The sequence below is a fragment of the Diadema setosum genome, chromosome 12, assembly GCF_964275005.1.
Source record: "Diadema setosum chromosome 12, eeDiaSeto1, whole genome shotgun sequence".
NCBI lineage: Eukaryota > Metazoa > Echinodermata > Echinoidea > Diadematoida > Diadematidae > Diadema > Diadema setosum.
The window spans coordinates 22,248,917-22,271,209 of record NC_092696.1 but is presented as its reverse complement, the minus strand read 5'-3'; the positions used below and the strand labels follow the sequence as shown (position 1 = coordinate 22,271,209).

Genomic DNA, 22,293 nt, shown 5'->3' with positions numbered 1-22,293 from the left:
TGAGCAGGTGAGCCTGCATACCGACCGAGTTCTTTCTTCTACCTGCCTAGGCCTAGCGCCTAAAACGTCATACACGGTCAGTTTGTTTTGATAATGAATCGCATTCTGTCTTTTGGCTCATACACACTCACTAGTTTCTACTGCACTGGTTCACCGCTCACCATGGAGAACTAGCGACCAGACGATTATTTCATATACCGGGCTGGGGTACAACCATCAATCATATGTAAGTGTTGGAATAGGTACGTCTTCTGAACGAGTTTATAGAGTGGCGGAGAAATTGAATTTTATGGAATTGGTCACTTATGCCATGGTGGTGGCAAGTATTCTACGCCTGCCAGTGGCAGTGCAGTTCACGCATTGAAAGTGAATGTGTGGGACTGTACAGAGAGTGGTCTAGTGAATCTTAACAAGATCCTAGGCAGATGTTTTTGATCTGGCCAAGATCTAGAAACGTCTTTGTCAACTTTAAAAGTATAGTAGTACAGCTAAAGATAAAACAGGGCAAGAGCTCCAAATGTACCTGGCTCTGGATCTGGATTGAATTTTGAATATGCTGAAAAAAGTCGAGAGAGTAAAAGTTTAGACTTGTGCTGTGGCCTGTGTGTAAACGTTTCATGATGTAAAACTAACTACCGTAGGACCTACTAAATTTAACCTACGTTAGAGTAGCCCGACCAGACGCTGTTACGCTATGCGAAAACAGCGTCTGACGAGCGCGGCATGCAGCCTCAAAGTGAGGAACCTCAACACAACTAGCACTACAAAACTTAGGAAAATGTATACTTTTCTCCTTTAAACAGAATACTTTACTCACGTTAAATGCATGTTTCTATTACAGAAGAATAGTTCGCCACACTGGGTCCATGGAGACCACTTGCGATAAGTCCGTGGAACAAATAAATGACACTTTCTGGCGCAATTCCTGACCGTCGGTACGTCGCGACGTACCATGTACAGCGACTGGGCTGTGTATAGTTAGGCCTGGCGTGAAAGATTGTGTACCGTGTGGACCATGCTGGATATGATGATCAATTTCGGTAAGTTTCATTGCGTACATTTGAATACTGATAGCATCAGATGTAGAGTAAATATTGAAAAGTATACTCGTTGAGTTTGAGGTGACAAAAATGATGTTAAGTATCAAAATTCAAAGCTATCGTAATACGATTACGTCGCTCTCCTAGTGGTTGGTGGTCGCGCGCGTACAGCCCTGTCGCGACGTACCATGTACAGCGACTGGGCTGTGTATAGTTAACGTTAGAGTAAACTTATTGGTATCATGTGCGTTCATGACTGATGATGTGCAGCTAGCTAATCACCTCACTGCAGCTGGTCAGTGGAGGCCGAGTTGACGCTGTAGAGCACATCTATGAACGATGAATGAGTCAGAATTTTGAATAATATTATTTGACAGATTGTTCCAGTGACATTATACTGACATACACATGTACATAATTTACAACTTACCGAAAACGAAGATTATACCGGTATGCAGAGTGGGTGATGGTACATTAGGAGTTCACGCAATGGTACCGACCCCATTTCATAAAAGATGTTAGGATGACAACTCTTGCTGGAATGACAACTTCCCATAGCAACAGCCAATCAGGAAGCTGGATTCTTCTCATTACCATGACAATTGTCATTCCAGCAAGAGTTGCCATCATAATTCATATCAACTTTTTATGAAATGGGGCCCTGCAAGAGTTCACGTGAGAGCTGCACTTTAGTGATCTTTAGTGCAGCTCTCGCGTGAACTCCCGACCTATTCAAAATGGCCATCAGTGAAAGATGATGTACCGTTCGCACACGCTGCATATTAAGTTCAATCTTTGTTTTTCGTAAGTTGTAAATTATGTATGTCAGTATCAATAGCGTCATCATGAAGTCTAATTAATGAAAATTGTCTTTAATGAGTTTGAGGTGACAAAAATGATGTGGAGTATCAAAACTCAATGCGATCGTCATGTTCGCTTTGTGTTCACTTTGTTGTTGTGCACCATCCTGGGAGTGGTACAGCCCTGTCGTGTTTTTACAGCGACTGGGCTGTGTATAGTTACAGAACATGGTGCTCTGTGCATGGAGATGACGTATGTGCAGTTAGTCCCATCCCATCCCAGTTTGGAGACAAGCCCTAAAGCTGATGTGGATCTTCAGTAATATTGCACTGTGACAAAGCAAGCAGCTGCTTTCTGCACTCTTTCTAAGCCTTCAGCAGAACTGAAAGTGTGGGCATTTCAGGCATGCTTCAGAACCGTACTCCAACTGTGGTTGAACAAGGCTCATGTATGTTTTGGATTAAACAACTTTGGGACATGATGATAGGGCTCTCCTTAACAGCCCAAAGGGTTATGCTTACCTTGCCTGGTATGAGTTGACAGTGTGCAAAACAGAGTAATCATCAGGATGGTAGTTGTGGGTTAATATGTCTCTAGATGCTTGTGCAATGTGTTGGGTTGATATCATGATATGTTCCTTCAGTTCAGCTCAGCTTGAGCTAAGTTGAGGGCAATGTTGCCATCATACTTATTAATCATGTTTGAAGTATTGATAGCCTAATTGGTTTGAATTGTTCAGGAAGTGGGTGGAGATTGAGTTCCTTTATCGTTTTGGAGACTGAGGATTGCCATTTGTGATCATTATGGATGAATCTGGCTGCCCTGTGGTTTTATGCTGCTTGGATCTTGTTGATGTTGCATTGTGTGGAAAGGTTCTACACAGCAGCAATATACTCTTGTCTATAAAGTGAGGACATACTTAACTCTATCAAAGAGCATAGCATGTCCTGACTATCAAAGTGATCGGGATGGGGGGGGGGGGCATTTCACAAAGAATTGCAGTTGATCTTAAAAGTTAGGGTCAAGCTAGGATTATAGGTGCCATAGGCCCTGTATTGTTTCTCATATACATACAGGCTATATCAGTGCTACAGGTGGTGCTATATCAGATGATAATGGATGTATCATATGAGGCTGTTTTGCACATGACTTCCAGTGTTTACAGATGACGCAAATGGTGCCAGTCGATAAGTAATCCTGGTGCTCATAGTTACTGCAGCAAACCATCCGCAAGCTTGAGGTGTGGCTTGGTGTGTGTATATGGCAGCTCAAATTCAGTTTTTGAAAATGTCATGTTATGCACCATGCCATGGTTGGAAAAACCCTCAGCATCAATACCAGATGCATTTTTCAGGTGATGAGAATGATAATCTTGAGGTTATATTGAGACATCACAGAGGAAAATGATCTTGGGGTATATTTTTTCTCCTAACCTGAATTTAATGATCTCCATGTATGTTGCCAATAAACAAATAAATTACTTGGTCTGATCAAAAGTACATTTACTCACCCGACTAAGGAAGTATTCATTTTACTCTTTAAGGCCCTAGTTAGACCACCCATAGAATATTGTTCTTGTGTATGGAATACAAAGAGTGATGCAAAAAGCTTCAATCGCTTCAGATGAGAGCGACCAAGTTTTTATGTGAAGTTACACGTGTATATCAACATCTTGCTGTAAGAGACTCAAATCTTTTGGAATTTCATCCTGTTAATTAATATAGACGTGCATGAGCAGATATGATTCAAGTCTTCAAGATATTGCATGATTACATGGAAGATTTTGATGTAACTGTTTTCTTTGATCGAGTTACACATATATGGCCATAAAGTTTACATTGTATAGGGATGTAATTCCTGGAAAAGATGTTAATGACATATTGCTGTATCTTCCAGGTCCTATGATATCTAAAGCATAGGTATCTGTCCAGCTCCATGCTAACTATACACATCTTTGGACAAAGGGAGACACAGCAGCAGAAGCACTGCAATTCAAGATGGCTTCCAGGGGCATCCTCAGCCTGCGCTTCAATCAGGACCAAGGTAACAAAAAACAAACAAAAACTGAAACAAACAAAACAAAACAAAATATCCCTGCAGTGTTATCACCAAGGAACATGTTGGAATGCTATATTTATAAGGATAGGAATGCATTTTTGTGTAAAGAAAAAAACAACAACAACAACAGTGATCACATCTGTCTCATCATTGTATATATATGTTGAAAAACAGAATTTCCAGTGACACATTTTATATTCACGTTTGTTATTGCAACTATCCATGATGATGATGTTGATTGTCATTAAACATTGTTTTGTCTCATCAGTTCTATCATTGCTCTTAGCTAAATTAATACTTTCCTTTGAATAGGGAGTTAAGGGCCAAATTAGCATTGCACAGCATAGCCAATGTATCTTGCTGTTTTTCAGTCATCAAAGTTGGTACCAGAGATTTGCAAAAGGATGGATTTCTTTTACATGTGACTAATGATTGTGGGAATTTAAAGGGACTGTACAGTACTGGTTGAGGTATTTGATGAAAATTGGTTTTCAAATGGCTGAGATATCCAAAAAGTGCTAATAATAAAAGGCGACATGCCCCAACTTTATTAGTACAGTCAAACCTGTCTATAGCGGCCACTCAAGGGAAACGAAAAGAGTGGCCGTTATAGACAGGTGGCCGCTATAGACAGGTTATCCAGCTTTGTGTGCATTGCCTATATTATGTACATGTATCATCGCTGTATCATCTATCGCTGTATCATCTAGTACTTAATGCACATGTACATGTGTACGTATGCACACGACTGTCGTGTGTTTCATACATTGAACAATGCCGGTGTTTATGAAATTGTTGCACAGTAGCATGTGTAAGACGTGTACAGTCGTGAAGAGAGCTTAACACTAGTGCATTATTATGACTGAATAAGTGATGAATGCAGCGGTGGCGATCAATTAACGTTGCCCATGAATGACTGGCACGGCCACAAATCAGAAAACACGCTGAATTACCGGCTCTGTGGCCGCTATAGACAGGTTAAAATCTGCCGAGGGAAACAAAATTTGTGGCCGCTGGCCGCGTTAGACAGGTGGCCGCTATACACAGGGTCTTTAACAGGGCTTTTCTCTCGGGGGGATTTTTCAGTGGCCGCTGTACACAGGTGGCCGCTATAGACAGGTGGCCACTAAGGCAGGTTTGACTGTATCTCTTTGTTTCACCTTGTTTTTGGATATCTCAGCCATTTCAAAACCGATTTTCATCGAATAAACTTTTGATACCCCTTAGAACTGCATGTTCTTTGACATCTCATAGAGTGGTTTCTGAATATCTCACAAAACGTTAAAAGCAAAATCTTCACCTCGACCAGAACTGTACACACCCTTTAACAGTGGTGAGGAACAGGCTTCATTGTAATACCTCAAAGTCATGACTTCTCAATACTTTCTCTCACAACATAGCATCATTTGTGTCATCATTACCATAATTAGTGACCTCTAGATCTGTGATGCTTACATGTATCATGGTTATGATGTGCATCCTCCCGGGTTGAACAGTGGGAACAGCTGTCTCGTGCATGTGTAGAACAACAATGTTTTGCACAGTAGCTGTGTCATACTGTAGGTTTGGCGTTGGCGATGCAGGTCTAAAGTTCGCCATTGTCATTGCTGTTGTTTTGTCCTCATCAATAGTGTTATACTAGCATTTAACCAAGAAGCAAATTATTTCCTGATGCACTCATGTTTAATGTAATTCTTGTTTTACTCCTTATACCTAGGTTGCTTCAGTTGTGCTACAGAGACAGGGCTCAGAGTCTACAATGTTGATCCATTGGCCCTCAAGCTGAGATTAGGTAAAAGTTGGGTTTGTGCACCCATCTGGCCAGTTTTCAAAATCATGTTAGTGCCCAAGACAGTGAACCCTAGTCTCACTTCAGACCCTCAGGTATTTCATACAACTGCACATTCACACAAGTACAGCACACACAGCATGAATCACGCACGACTACCAGAAGATGAACCACTGATTTTTAAGAAAGACAGAAAAAATAAACAAGGGCAGATCATAGCAATTATTGTTGCCTTAAATCATTTCTTTCAGGATTGTTTTAACCCTAAAAGGGCCGGGGGGGGGGGCGGAATCCGCCCCCCCTCGACGTTTCGCGCTATAATTCTGTAACGCAAGAAGGCCTCATCGCGAGGCTTCTTGACTTTCTTCGTTCAAGTCTCGCGCAACTTTTGAGACCAAATTTGCAACGTCCGCGCATACTTTTGCGAAGCCACGCCCATTTTTGTAACGGAATGTCGCTCCAAAACGGGCACAATTTTGTGATTTTGTGTACATTTCCTATGGAAAACAGTGCTCTGTCATGAAAGGCATAAAAACCTGATTATTTTTACAATTAATCACTTTCATTGATTAATTTTGTGCTAATTATGGTAGAAAAGTGGTCAGTGACAATTTCCAATGAAAAAACAAAGAAAAAACAAAAGTTGAAAAACAGAGAAATACATAAGAAATTCTGAAAACAATAAAATACATAAGAATTGAAATGAGTTTTGGAAGTTTTTGTGATGTACAATTGTTGAATATGCTAAAACAGATTTACAGATCAAAAATTAGACTCTCAATGCTTTTAATTAAGCTAAAATATCACCTTGAGCTTAATTTGCATAATTAATTAATTAAACTTAGAAATTGATTGTTTAAAAAAATCTTATAACACAATCTTGTAGATTATGACGCGGGTCTCACGCATGCAAAATTTCATCGCGATCGCACCACCGATGGCCGAGATCTCAGGGGGGGGCGGAATCCGCCCCCCCCCCCCCCCCCCCCCCGGTCTGAGCATAGCCAAAAAAGCCCGGCCCCTTTAGGGTTAAAGGCCCAATGGCAACTTATGTTTGCATGGTGGTTTTAAATAAGAATTTAAAAAAAAAAGACTCTTCCAGCCAAATTTCCTACTCCTTGTCAGTAATTCACTTAGTTGGTACATACAAATTTGGCATGATGGTAGATTTCCATATATGCAATGAACTATTACACAAACAGTATATGCAAAATATAGTATCCTTCCCCTTTTTATGTTTTTAGTGTAAACATTAGGGTAATTCCAATATTCTGTTGTGTAGGATTGAAAACGCAGTTCACCTCTGTCAAATTTAATCTTAAAAAAAAAAAATGCAATCATCTCATCATCATCATTTCAGGGCTTCCATAGTCGTGGCTGATGGTTCTTGAAAAATGTCTATCATCAATCATAATGTTTGTTTGTTTATTTGTTTGTTTTCCTGTCTTTTTTGCAGACAAGGAAGATGTTGGCAGTGTGGCTAAGGTGGAAATGCTTCACAGAACTAACTTGATAGCAATTGTTGGTAAGTGAGAAAGAAGTCAATTCATGTGATCTACGTAGAAAGAGTTGTAGCAAGTATCCATTGGCAAATATGAGCATGCATGTAATTGTGAGATGTTTGTGAACAAAAACTTAAAAAGAGAATTCATATCCATGAAATTAATTATGACTATTCATGCTTCAGCATCAAATTCCGATTATTCACATATGTGAATAATCGGAATTTGATGCTGAAGCATTAAAAAGAAGACTCTTCCAGCCAAATTTCCTACTCCTTGTCTGTAATTCACTTACTTGGTACTACTTGGTACATACAAACATAAAAAGGGGAAGGATACGATATTTTGCATATATTTGCAATATTGCATTAGCGTGGAAGACATTCCATTTGACAGTGACCTTTGTGTTATGTGTAAGTGCTGTATCAAAACCAGACATTTTTACTTGCATGAAACTTTCATGCATATCACAAGGAGCCAAGACTTCCAAAAGTAAAATGCGCTCAAAGTTTTTGTCTACACACTGCATTAAATGCTAGCAAGTACGTTGTACATGTTGTATCCAATTATACCCATAATTTTTTTTCATGGTCGCATTTTGCGAAAGCTTCATGCGCCGAAAAAGGCTGTCAGCTTTAATTTTCGAAAGTTTCATGCCATTAATACTGGTATTTCTGATTTTACAGTAACTTATCATAATGGTGGACCAAAATGGTGCTTATTACAGTGTAGTTTTCTCTCAAACAATGCTGCTGTGTAATGTACACGCCGACTAACATGACTTGTAAGTAAAATTTCAGCATGTCTGCTTTACATTCTGATGCAGTAACAAAAACAGGAAACAAACCTTCAACTTCTTATTTCTCTTTGCTCTAAAATCTCAGTCATATTATGAGTTAGTCTACTCAACAAAGTTTGTAAATGTATCAAAGAAATTCAGAAGACATGTCATATCTTTCCAAGCCTAGTAATCAGAATCTGTGTTTTAATAGAGCACAGACTACCAATGCCTTACCAGGGGAAAGTCCCTGCATATGCAAACATAACTGTTATATCAAGATGTATCTGATGAACAGACAGCTGTTGGGCTTACCTCGTACATAGAAGATGAAGGCACGAATATGTTCAGTACATGATTGTGAAACACCATACCGTAGCTGCACTATTGAGTATACATATCAGCATACAGAAGTTTGCCTGAGAGAGACGTATGCTAAATTCTTTATGTGGGATATTCAGGAGTATAAGTTATTCGTTATCCTGATATCTCGCTGTGATCTGGCATATCTGGAAACAAATATATATCTTATTATATCATAATTACTTTCCCAAGGCGTTCACAGGTATAATGATTGTGATAAATCTGTACTGTCAAGTTGATGTGTGTTTTACATTGATTGATGTGTCGTGCATGTAATTCACATGTGCATTAGAGTGGAATTATATTTGAAGGATGTGTTTCCAATGTTGTGTTACACTCTAACCCATCTTGTATCTGATGATATGGTTCTCTGTCTTATCATTTTTGGAAAACAGCCGGTGGGATGACACCAAAGTTTGCCGAAAACACCGTCCTGATCTGGGATGATCGGAAGAGGAAGTTCATTCTGGAATTCACTTTCCCCTCCGCTGTGCTGGCAGTCCGACTGACGAGAGAAAGGTACATCCCTCATATATATGCTGCTCCTGGCTTGTGAAATGCCATGTATTCAAAACCATGGACAGACTCGATATGGTTATCTGACCAATGATTGATGTTCATTGTATTGTGAGGAATGCTACTGTATACGTCATATATATTTAACGAGTCTAGATTTCTGCGAATCGGGACTTCCAGATGATTTCGCGAGTGCTTAAATTCACGATCATGGAGTACAAGACTGAACAGAGAAATGTATACATGGCCATCACATTCATATCGGGATCAGAGTCATTACTCTCGTGTGTCTTTAAATTCGCAAAGAGCATCTGACTCGCGAAATTCACGAAAATAAAAACACTGCAAAATATTTGGCATATACAGTATTCCGAAAGAATTGAGACAAGGAGATTACTGACTACATTCCAGAAGCATCTGAAAAACATACCTTTTTTCTGTGCAAATAGATATCAGTTCTGACCATCTCATTAATTTGGTGAAAACAATGCCAAATTTTGGCTTTAACATTATATCACTTTTCCCTGGAGGTCATTTTATGATATCGGCAGGCACCCACCCCACCCCACCCTAATCAAGCAAATTTCATGCAGCAGTTTGTTGAAGTCACTCACCAGCTCATTCATTTACCTCCATGTATACAAATACTGTACAAGGGGAAATTTTTGCATGCGTGAGTATGTAATAATGTGTACACTTTATACTGATGATGAAATTTTCTTTGCTTTGCAGGTTGGTGGTTGCCCTAAGGACCAAGATTTTTGTCTACAGCTTTCCTCACAATCCACAGAAGCTCATGGCAATTGACACGAGACCCAACCCCAACGGTAGGTCAGGTTGGAGGTCAGAGAGTTTGACCCTTCTGTCCGGAGTGTTTGACCACTCTTACACCAAAGGGCAGGTCTGTGGCTTGCTTTCATGTTTCTTGGGCTAAAGGAGAATGAAACACAAATATATTGTGTGGATTGAGGAAATGCAGCAATATCAGTAGTATGCATCATTAAAGTTTGTGGAAAGTCAGATAATCTGTGGAAAATGTATGAATTTTCACAGTTTTGGTGCTGCCGTTAGTGGATGAGAAAACGACAGTTTGTGATGTCATATGTGAACAACAGTATATTGAAAACAGATAGAAAAGTAAACATATTTTTCACTTTTGTAGCATTTATAAAGGAACACTTGGCTTGCCTCTTTCAGAAGGCAGGGGGAATGATATTACCCTTAACCTATGTCAGTAGTAAATCGAGGGAATGTGAAGATCTATGCACACTGAGTTCAGTGATATTCATAGGGTTAAACTAACACCATCACCTCCCTCAACCGACTCTCATCAGGTATCCTGGAGGTGTGTCCATCAACAGACCGCACCCTCCTGGCTTTCCCCGGCCACAAGCAGGGCAGCGTCCAGCTCGTCGATCTCGTGTCGGCCGAGCCCGGGAAGTCGACGGCGCCGGTGACGATCAACGCCCACCAAGGGGACATCCACTGCATCGCCATCAACCAGGAGGGGTCGCTGGTGGCTACTGCTTCCACAAAGGTAGAACTTTCTCATTCAATTAGAGCATCGCGGCCGTCAGATGGTAAAACGGTCTAACTCGAAAATTTGACTTTTTGAGGTAAATTCACTTTCCGGGACATGTGAGGGTGCTCTTTCCAAAGGTGCTATTGAGAAAATCCCATCATGTCTTGTTTTAGAGATAATTTCCGCTATCTTGGTACTTTTTTGTATTTTTCCTTCAGATTTGATGGTAAAACAGTCTATCTTTGAGTTAGCCCATTGTCGGTAATATCGTTTGGAGGTAAAACGAGCTATCTTTTACATAAACCATATAACCTTCTTAACTGAGATTTTTTAAATCATCGCTGTCAGATGGTAAAATGGTCTATCTTCGAGTTAGACCAGTTTACATAGTGTTTGTGGTCTATCTAGAAGATAGACCATTTTACCATCTTATGATGTGTAGCGGGAGTGTATACATGTGCTGTGGTTAAACAGTCTATCTGCACAAAATCTCATTTATTTTATAATTAAAACCCCAAATAAGCACAAAATTCTTACAGTTATCAGTGTTTAATATGCTTCTTCTTGTCCCATTGCTAAAAATGCATTATACCCATCTCCTAAAAAAGCTCAAACCTCTTAACTTTAAAGTCATTTTTCTCAGAACAGCAATTTTCGAGATAGACCGTTTTACCATCTGACGGCCGATCGGGGTTTCATTCATATATTACAGTCTTTTTATAATTTGAAGGATAGATGATGAATTCAGCCACAGTGCATTCCCATTATAACGAACACAGTTATAACAAGATTCTCGATACAGTGAAACAAAAATTCTGGCAGGTCTCGAAATCATCATTTATGTATCTTTAGTAACTTAACTATTCTGCGCTAACAAAATTTAGTGTAACAAAAATACTATACTGTAGGCATGAGTGGCAACTCCGTCACTGTTTTGAGGTGATAGTGATGTTGACCATCTTCAGGCCTAAATTCTTTGGTTTGGTGAACCGAACCTAGTAGACAAGTGATTGAGTAATGTCTTGCCAATTCCCAATGCACGACAAAATAATGTCTTGTATCTTAGCTGACTCCTATTAGGGCATTGTTCTTAAACTGAGATATACAAATCACCATGCGATCACAATTTACACGTGTCTTAAGTCAGCAGAGCTAAGGATTGTGGAGCTAAAAGTGGAGTCAATTGGTTTAAGGTAGAAGGTTCGAAAAAGTATTGGGCAAAAACATTCCAAGGTAAGGAAAAAGCATTGGAAGCTGAGATATTAGGGTCAGGCTTCCATGTGACATAGGGAGAGACCTGGGGGGCATTTCATGAAGGAACTTGTCAGATAAAATATCTGACAAGTTAATTATATCCGACAAGTTTTGAGAAATCAGCCAATCTGGGGGGCGTTTCATCAACGAGTTCGTCGGAGATTTCACCAACAAATTTGCTATCAGCCAATCAGACGCAAGGATTTACACTGACAACTGTTAAAAGCTAATGAAATCCTTGGTCTGATTGGCTGATAGCAAATTTGTCGGTGAAATCTCCGACGAACTCGTTGATGAAACGCCCCCCAGACTAAAGAATTTCTCAAAACTTGTCGGATATAATTGACTTGTCGGACATTTTATCCGACAAGTTCCTTCATGAAATGCCCCCCTGGTTGTTAAACCTACACGCAAAAAGGTCTGATGCAAGCGTGACGGTGCATGCTCACTTCATATGAAGCAAAGCACGAAAGTGTCAGGCCATCAGTGGTGAGTTGTTTGATTCGCTTTGTATCAATTCGATGATATTCCATGCATGATCTGTGAGTTTAGATGGGATTTCCCCATGAGGTAGAAGGCCCTTCACTACATTTTGTTATTGCCGTTGGAAGCTCACGTCAAGACCCTGAGCCTTGCCGGGGAGAGTCACCCAAATTTTGCTCTCAATTTTTGGTGTGCAAGCTGCTTGAGCATTCTTTGGCATTTGATAGCACTCCGTGATTTTCAAGACACATTTCCTTTTTAGGCGGCAAGTGTGACTGCCTCCGGTAGCAAATCAGCCAATTTTTCAAATTTGGTCAGGCCAAGGTTAGAGTTTGAGTCATATATGTCGTCATCAAAATCAGACACCATATCGTACTTTGGCTGTGTGGGTATGACTTCCAATTCAAATTCAGTTGGGTCGTAATTCTTAGCGATATGACCATTAACCATCGAGACTGAGTCAAGGCCACCCAGGGCAAAGTAAACAGAGTCACCGGGAAAGAGGCTGAGATTGTTGTCGTCCCATGAACTACCGATGGGGTTGACTAGCTTGCTGAAGTCTTTGATGGGCGGGGCAACGCTCCTGTCCCCACGGACATGGCTCGCATGTCTAGACAAATCATCGGGAGGAGGAGCCCTCCTGCCCGCGCTGGCATACACATGTAGCTTGCATGCCTTATGTCATTGCCATGGTCTGCCGCAGCTCTATCCATGAAGTGGGAGAGTGTCTTAGATAGTTTACGGATCTCCATAGCTTGAGCATCAAGGCGGCCTTCCATGCCCTGATCTCCCCGCGGGGAGGGGGGCTGAGGGGTAACATTGTCATCCCAATCACTAGACATTGAAGTTTGAAATGTATGATTCACTACCATCACACTTGAAAAAGATGGTTTCTGTTCCCTGACAAGGGCACTTTAGCAAACTGGGACTGCTTGGAATTTGTGACTTCACTGCCTTAAACACCTGGAAATTGCCAACTTCTGAAGACTTCTACGAGTGTTACGTAGTAGATTTGAGCAAGTATTGCAGTGTTGTTTACTGAATTGTTTGTTTCAATCCCACAGTTTATGAGAAATGCTGAGTTTGGTAAATCTGGCTTATCACAGATTATCACTTATGTTAAATGAAAGAATTTAGCATTTATTTCAAACCCCAGTTGTTTTCATAGCCTCATACTTACACAATCTTAGTCTCTGGTAGGTTCAAGGGTAATTACCCCCTGAACAATTACTCCAGACCCTTCCCCTTCCCTTAACCCTAACCCATGTCCTGAACCTAATCCTAACCCTCACACAAATTCTAACCCTAAGCCTAACCCTAATCCTAATATTTACTCTAACCCTATCACTAACCAATATTGTAATAGCCAGGGGGTAATTGTCCTGTGGGGTTAATTGTCCTCTGGGTTAATTGTCCTCTGGGGGTAATTGTCCTCATCCAGTCTGGTAGCATGTAGTACCATGCAGGTCAGACTTTTAACACTGAAAACATTGTGAAACATTGCCCTCTAAACATGGTCCTGTTCTTATTCTAAATCTGTAAACTCCATGCAGGGAACACTCATCCGGGTTTTCGACTCCACCTACCGGAAGCAGGTGGTGGAACTTAGGCGGGGCTCCGACCCAGCGACCCTCTACTGGTAAGGGGTACCAAGACATCCTTGGCTCAAATAAGGTCAAGTTGGCTTTAAAGAGGTGGTACAGTTTTGGCTGATAAGGGGATTTAGATTTTTTTTTTTTTTTTTTTTTTTTTTTTTAAAGAGAGAGATACATGTAGTTAGAAACCACCTTTGAAATATTAAAGAGCATACAATTCTAAGAGGACTTCAAAGTTTGTTTGATGAAAACCGGTTTAGAAATGGCTGAGAAATCCAAAATCAAGGTAAAACAAAGTGCTTATAATTAAAGATGGGTCCCACCTTTATAATGACCTCTATGTTTTTAGATATCTCAGCCATTTTAAAATCAATTCTTATCAAGTAAACTTTGTATTCCTCTTAGAATTGTATGCTCTTTCACATTTATTTTCGTGGGTTTTTTTTACATTTAAGCTTCATAATATAGGAGTACATGAAATGAACACAACCTCTTATTGAAGATTATGAGTAGACCCCTTAATATCTTGAATATTACATTAATGTACTGTTTAACTTGACAGGTAATTATTTCAGTGCATATTGTTCGTATGTTGAGTGCTTTGGAACATTTTGCGTAAATCAATGTAGATTTTGATTCATCCAGGTAGTATGCTAAAAGCGTGTAAATTAAATCTGCTTGACTGGACTTGCTTGTGACAATCATGGAGAGAACAGTTTCATGACTCGTCCGAGTCACTTCTTCAGCTCTGACACCACCTTTCACCAACATACAAGTCGGTGATCTGCAAAATTCCCCGACGTACAGATAATAAAGGCAGTAACATCGCCCATTCACCCACCACGGTTGAATGCCTGCCAGCCAGACAGAGCTGAAGAAGTGACTTGGAGGATTCATGAAACTGTTCTCTCCATGATTCTCACAAGTATTACTAGTCCAGATTTAATTTACGCGCTTGTAGCATTTTGCATAAAAGTAATTTTTTAATCTTCTCCTTCCTCCTCTTTTTCTCCATCCTTCTTCTTGTCGTCATCATCATCATGGTGATCATCATCAATATCATTACTATTTTAGATTGTGGTAAAAATGAACAAAGATGAATTTCATACAAGGAACACATGCAATGTTTAGCTCTGTCTGTATTTCTTTGCACCCGACAGTATAAATTTCAGCAATGATTCATCATACCTGTGTGCATCGAGTGACAAGGGAACTGTTCATATCTTTGCGCTGAAAGACACTTCCCTCAACAGGAGGTCATCGTGAGTAGCATACACAAGTTTTACTTTTCATATAAAATTTTTGAGATCATCCATATGGGTTTGGCCAAATGCCAGTTAGCAATGAGATAAATATGATCTGACGAACATTTTTGCTTGGACCACTTTTTGTATTTCGCTGCCAGTTTCTTACTTTGTGGATGTATGTGTAGTCCTTGTTTTGTTGGGATGTTGTTTCTTTTTCTTTAACACAATAGAGCCTTGATTTTGATGAGCGTTTGATCACAAACGTACTGTGCTAGTGCAGTGGCGGATCCAGGTAGGGGTGCACCGGGTGTGCGCCCCCCTTTACTTTTTTGTTAAAACAAAAGAAATAAAAGAAAAAAAGGGGAAGGCACGTGCACCCCCCTGTAATTTTGTAAAGGCGCCTTCCCTTTATGGAATTCCTGGATCCGCCCCTGCTAGTGTGTGCTTCAAAGATTCAGACAATTTTTCTTTCAAACTCTTTTCCAGAAATGCTGTCATATGGCATGAATGCCCACTTTTGCTTTTGTGGTATCCAGAAGGTTTAATGCATTCCCCTGTCCAGTGTTCTGTTGGAATCTTTTCTTTTAAAAATTCCAGTTTTGTTTTGTGTCAATGTGCTCAGAAATGCCCATATTACTCTCTTTATGAATGTTATTTTTTGTTGTTGTTGTCATTATTATTACTATTATTATGGTCATTATTATTGTAATCATCATTATCATCATCATCATCATCTTTATATTGCATTATTTTTCAATCATTTTCCTTTCTCATGTGCCACACAGGCTAGCCAAAGTGGGTCTGCTCGGTCCGTACGCCGAATCCCAGTGGGGCATCACAAACTTCACCGTTCCCGCCGAGTGCGCCTGCGTGTGCGCGTTCGGACCCCAGTCCTCCGTGGTGGCGGTGTGCATTGACGGCACATTCCACAAGTACATCTTCTCACCAGAGGGCAGCTGCAATCGGCAGGCGTACGACGAGTACCTCGAGCTAGGGGATGAAGATGAATTCTGATCGGTGCGGGTTCCGTCTTTCTGGGCCAGCATTGTCCAATGTGCGCAATAAAAAGGAACGGGCCCGCTTAAATGACAGACATTGATTCTCGCCTTAATCGTCATAGGCCATGAGGACAAGTATTTGTGCGAAATGGGCTCTGCTGAAACTTTGATAGAAAACGACTGAAGGAACATTCTGTTCGTGTGAATCAATCCCAAAACTTGTGCAGGAGGAGCTCATTTCATTTCATATCAAGAGATGTGTAACAGATGTGTCGTGTAGAACAGTGAACAGTCAGTGGGTTTTGCCGCTGCTACAAATAGATATTCAGCAGGAATACACTGTATCTCTGAACACTCTCATACTGTAGTTATTGCATTGTCTTGCCAGAAAATGAAAATCTTGGTTTTTACCGCCTTGCTTCTGGATGACGGAGGTTTATACCGTACCAGATTCTGTCTGTACTGTGTCACCACATTCTGTACTGCAATATGGCAGTGAATTACTGGTAAAGCTTTCATGAAATAAGTTGCCTTGAGGCCATGTACTGTAAAAGTGGAAATTTTCAGGGTGATGAAATTTTCGCATATTTCATGCAACCAGAAAGCAGTGTGAAAATAAAAGCATGTGAATATTTTTGCTTGCTGTACATGTATGTTCCAGTAGTTCATGTCTTGATTCCGCGGAATTACAAACACACGAAACTCATCTCAACTGGCCGACCGCGAAAAATTACTCACACAAAAATATCCACTTTTACGGTTTTGCACTTGTCAGATGCACCACTTTTCCTATATTGCATCTTTGACATTAAGTTTCTGTAAAGCCATGGAGCCGGCAAAATTGCAAGAGAAACAGTACTGAGAAACCAGGGCAAGTACAAAAAATTGTACCCTTTTAAACCACACCACATAGCTGTGTGACATTGGTAAAAATAACCCCTCACCCTGTTTGCATGCGTGCTACCGTGTGAAACAAATAATATCTGTCTCGCCAAGGCACTCAAAGGTACTTGTAAGTACAGATATTATCTGATACTCTACTCTGGGCCAGTACAACATCTTCACCGTATCTATGTTGAAACATTTTTAGACTGTGGTTGATGTTGATATATCAAACATGGACCAGCCAATGTAGTGTATTAATGAGAGAGATATCAGTGAATGGCCCTATTTGCAAAGCCAGGGTTAAAAATGTTTCTTTTCATTGTATGTAGAAGTGAAAATAATTTGTGACTTTGTCGTTGGGATTTGTTAATCCTAGTGCAATCTAAGTTCAAACCGTGTCACACACACACAAACCCACACACAGACACACACAAACACACATCCACACACTGACACCACTGCCGATACTCTCAACAATGCTTTGCATTAGGAGCAAAAGTCCAACACACTCTGTTGGCCATAGGTAAATGGGACTTTGGAATCTCCAGCAGCCACTATTCATTACTCTATCACTTCACATGTTTGCAGACTTTCAGCTGAAAAGCATTTGAATACAAAGTTCATGTTAAATCATTTCATCTTTTTATCGACAGTTAACAATGCATGTTCAGTCACTAGCTGCTGGATGCTGAATATATTTTCCACAAAGATTTTTTTTTTCTCCTACATTGTAAAATTAACAAATTTAAAGTCTATTAATAGGCATGAATTGGCAGAAAACATATCCATAGTTACGCAGGTATTTATGCTACAATTGTACAAACTAATGAACATATTACATGGCTTTAAAAAAAAAGTGATGGAACTATGAAATGTAGTCACATGTATGTTGTACAGAGCAAATAAAAAGTATCATCACGATAATTAATAAACTACTTTTAACAACCTTTGTAAATGTCTTATTTGTGAAGTCTGCTCTCCCTTTTAAACATTCTGACAGTTCTAGTGTACAACTGTAATGTTCTCAAAGCATCAATCACAGGAGGTCAAAGATTCATGGTACATAGTGTATATCTATGTCTATGTGTGTATACACATTAATAATTACAATGTATATGCACACACATATATACTACACAGTATATATTGTACATACATGTACAATGTACATTGTGTGTATCAACTATACAGAATAAAACATTATTACACAGGAATTGTATATGATTAGAATGATCATTTTGTATTGGAGTGGAAACATTAGTCAACAAAACCATCTGCAGTCACTTGCTACACTTGTACCAGAACAGGTAAAATAAGGGAAACATTGTTATGTAACAGGGTCACCGTGACTGCCAACATAACCTTATTTAAGCGGTACTTCATTGTGAATGTACTAAAAGAGAGACCAGCTAAATACAGCACAGTAAATGGAAAATCGGGATGTCGAACTTGCCCTGTTGAACAGAGTACATGTACCTTGTACGTTTTTAAAAGGGTTTCCCCTTCATAGTTTTCTGTCACAGATCCTCGTTTATATCAGCGTCACTTGCTCTTTGAATGGTGCTGTGTATCAAAAGCCCACTTTATCAAAGGGATAGTATACAGTTCGACCTCGATTATCCGGCCTCCTTTTATCCAGAAATCTCTATTATCCGGACGCGTTCACGCAGTGAAGGACTTTTTTTTCATTCAAAAATTGAGAAAAAACAGTGACTTTAACATCTTTTCTTGGATCTATTCACTAATTTCATAAGATGTGCATGACAGGTTTCTCAGTATCTAATGAGGTAAAACATATATGATTTTCACAAAAAGATATACTCTATTTTTGTGAAGAAGGAACTACAATTTTGCGCAGGCTAGCATAAATTACACCACCGTTGCAGGGTACGCTACCTGCCTAGCTGCCAGTGCACTGGGACGGCAGCTTGGACGGCAGCTATGATACGTTAACATTGTGTCTCCCATATCAGGCCAATTCGCTTATCCGGATGAGCACCGGTCCCGACATGGCCGGATAATCGAGGTCGAACTGTAGTTTTGGTTGAGGTGGGGATTCGGATTCTCTCATTTTGCAAGATACGTAGCTAAAAACCACTTTTGAAATGTGAAAGAGCAAACAATTCTAAAAGGAATTCAAAGTTTATAAAAATGAAAACGGGTTAAAAACTGCTGTGCTAAGATATCAAAAAAACAAAGTGAAACAGAATGGTGGTCTTAGGACCTTTGTTTTTGGACCTCTTGGCTATTTCAAAACCCATTTTCATCAAATAAAGTTTGAATTCCTCATAGAATTGCATGCTCTTTAATATTTCATAAGAGGTTTCTCATTATCATAAAAAAGTTGGAAACTTTAGGCCTCATCTCACCCAAAACTATACCATCTCTTTAAGATGTCTACAAATGCTAATCAGTAACTTGTGAGATGAGATAGTTGCAGATACCCCCCCCCCCCCATCAAAATCGAAACAAAAACAAAAGTAACGCTCTGAAACTAATTAGTTATAGCACAAACGTAACAGTGGCAGCTGTCATCACGTAGAGAGGTTTCAATTGCTATACAGTACCTTAGATACTGAACGTGATTTGCCCTAAGGGCTTGTTAGGGTTTATTCATAGCTTGGCAAATATTGTGGTAACACTAACAGTTGTCTTCACTGAGAATACAGCTTGGAATCAGCCAGTCACATAGAATGAGACATGACAAGGTATTTAAATTGTTGCCAGAGTAAGTACAGTAGTGTACTGTTCAGTTATTGCCACTTACAATAACTGTAGACAACTATGAATGGGACCCACACAGAACAGCAAACATGTTCCTTTATGCTACAAAAATGCTATCTACTGTGTCTTGATGTGAATCATTAAATCATACAATATAGCAAACAACATATTAAATTTGCATAATCTTAAATCATTCCTGCACCCGTCCCTCTAACCAAATGTCTTGCAATGAAATTTGACTCTACAATAAACATTCATCTTGTGTAGCACTAGTAGAGACTCTGTGAAGTCAAAGCAGTGACAGATTCATTCAAACCATACAAACAATGAGGTTTTGGTACCCTGGGGTATCGAACAGAAATTGTCTTAAACTTTTGTTGTTGTTTAGTTTTGTTTCCTGGGTTACCAAAACAAGGTGAAAGCAAATTTTAGTGCTTCATGCAATGCAGATTTTTTAGCACTACTGTACTAAAAAAAAAAACAAAAAAAAACTATGAATTCCTTTCTAATTATGGATCTAGGTTTCAGAACATAAATGAGACTTGAATCCTGTTCATTGAGAAAACAAGAAATCAAGTCAATTTTATTTAATACAGTATGGTACATGGTAAAGCATGTACACTCACTTTGTATTCCCTCAAAACCCTGTCACATTGGCAATTTTCTTTTTCCATTATATTTGATGATACTTGTATACTGTACTGTGGGCAAAAATTACAAACTACCTGCACCACTTCTTGTACAGATCAAATTAGCATGCATAACTTTTCCCCTATCACTCCATCAATGATTATAAAATGTACTGGTAATCTATACATTGTATGTTACATGTTTTGACAGTGCTGAATCAGCACTGTAATCGTAATCACAGATTGCTAAAATTTCATAAAAATATGTGTAGCAGCAATTGGTAACTGTATCGATATGTATACATCTTATGAACACAGGATGGCGTTACACAATGCCATAACCCAGGGTATGACGGTACCCCTGGTTATGACGTGCTGCATCATATACCAGAGAAGTCACGGTATTTTCATGTTGGTCAAAACAGTGATAGTACGATTATAGAAATTGAATGAAGCAATGTCATGGCCTAGAAAATCTCCCTTTGGTTTGTTAGTAAACTACAGTGCACTCCCATTATAACGAACACAGTTATAACAAGATTCCGATTACAATGAAAAAAAATTTAGGCCGCAACATTATCGGCTCTATGTATTTTTAATACAGTGAAATATTTGTTCGGTTATAATGAAATTTCAAAACATTGTATAACAAAAGAAGACTGCCGGTCCCCAGGACTTCGTTATAATGGGAGTCCACAGTACCACTGGAAATAGGTAGTACATTTTTTGTTGACATCCAGCTGCTACAAACCTTTCTCATCTTGACAAAAAATATATATTTCTTCTTGTTGAAATAATTTCGACAAAGGAAATCAGTAAAATTTCTTTCAAAAGACTCAATTGCGGAAGACATAATTCCCATACTGTATATGCAATGTTTGAAAAGGTCTATGAAATAATAATCTATCAAAACTTCACTGTATCATAAATCTAAATGAAACTAACTCTGCATTTTGTTTACCTATTCATTATATTTTGAAAAATAAAGTCATCATCTGGAGTTAACTTGAATACCAAGCTATATTTTAAGTGTTAAAAAAAGTACAATAAAGAAACGCCCTACCAGAGAACAATAAAGAGGTGAACTCAATAGAGTATCAGCCTTGCCTCTAAAAAAAAAAAAAAAAAAAAAAAAAAAAAATGCAGTCTTTCCTTTATTTGCTTTGCAAATAAGGACAAATACCCTAAAGCTTCAAAACTACAGCACACTAAGGATATATAACACACAAGCTTTAAATGTTGAAAAAGTGCAGTAACCCAATATGTACCGTACCAGAGAACATAAAAAAGAAGGAAAAAAAAAAAAAGAACTGAACTAAATATCAACATTGGCTTTGCCTCTAAAAAACAAAAGCAGTCTTTCATTATTTGCTTTGCAAATAAGGAGAAATACGAAAGCTTCAAAATTATAACACATTAATAAGTTGAGGATGGGCTGATATTGCTACAACATGAAATTCTCACAGACACCTTTACTCCAGATTTGTCTTCAATGAGTTAATTACACTACAAAACAACAGATATTTGAAGAGGTCAGAGACACTAGAAGAAAAAGAAAATACGAGAGAATAAATCTCCTGATTTCAGTTTGGAGGACCACCCATGAAACAAGACAGACCTTACCGTGCAGCAATTGCCAATCAAGTATATACCAGTACATATATGCAGGGTGCTACATAAGCACTTGCCCGATTGCCAGAGGGCAAGTGAAAATCAAAGTCTTGGAAGTGTTTTGAAACAATGAGGAAAAAATGCTTGCCCAAATTGGGCAAAAGAAGTGTTGAAGCCACCTCTTTTTCATTTTTCCCTCTTCAAATCCATGAAGTCATCTGCACAGAAACCCACGGATGATGCTGTTTTAATACTGATGCAATGCACTTCATTCAATTTCACGTTTCAAACACTTACATGAAGAAGCCCAAATCGAAACCAAGTTTGTTGCGCCAACATGCGCTATTTATTAAAATGATTGTGTTTCATCAAGTCCTTATGACTTACAAGTGATTATTCTGATGATATTCTTTTTAATTGATATTACATCTTTGGACTTTCTTTTCGGGCAAGTAAAATTCATATTCAGGCAAGTGTACAGCAACAATTTGAAATGCT

General features: G+C 39.2%; 1 protein-coding gene across 2 annotated transcripts; it reads left to right on the top strand.

The window, feature by feature from the left end:
- Nucleotides 1–17,766, top strand: LOC140235635 (WD repeat domain phosphoinositide-interacting protein 4-like). Of its 2 annotated transcripts, none has more exons than XM_072315643.1 (10): nucleotides 1–76; nucleotides 3,738–3,884; nucleotides 5,617–5,691; nucleotides 7,145–7,213; nucleotides 8,727–8,850; nucleotides 9,580–9,674; nucleotides 10,182–10,384; nucleotides 13,660–13,745; nucleotides 14,862–14,963; nucleotides 15,734–17,766. In XM_072315643.1, the coding sequence occupies exons 2-10, from the start codon at nucleotides 3,839–3,841 to the stop codon at nucleotides 15,960–15,962; spliced, it is 1,029 nt and encodes a 342-aa protein (XP_072171744.1). In that variant the 5' UTR covers nucleotides 1–76; nucleotides 3,738–3,838; the 3' UTR covers nucleotides 15,963–17,766. The 2 variants fall into 2 exon arrangements, with proteins under 2 accessions (XP_072171744.1, XP_072171743.1); XM_072315642.1 differs by lacking the exon at nucleotides 1–76 and adding an exon at nucleotides 130–226.
- Nucleotides 17,767–22,293: the final 4,527 nt, after the last annotated feature.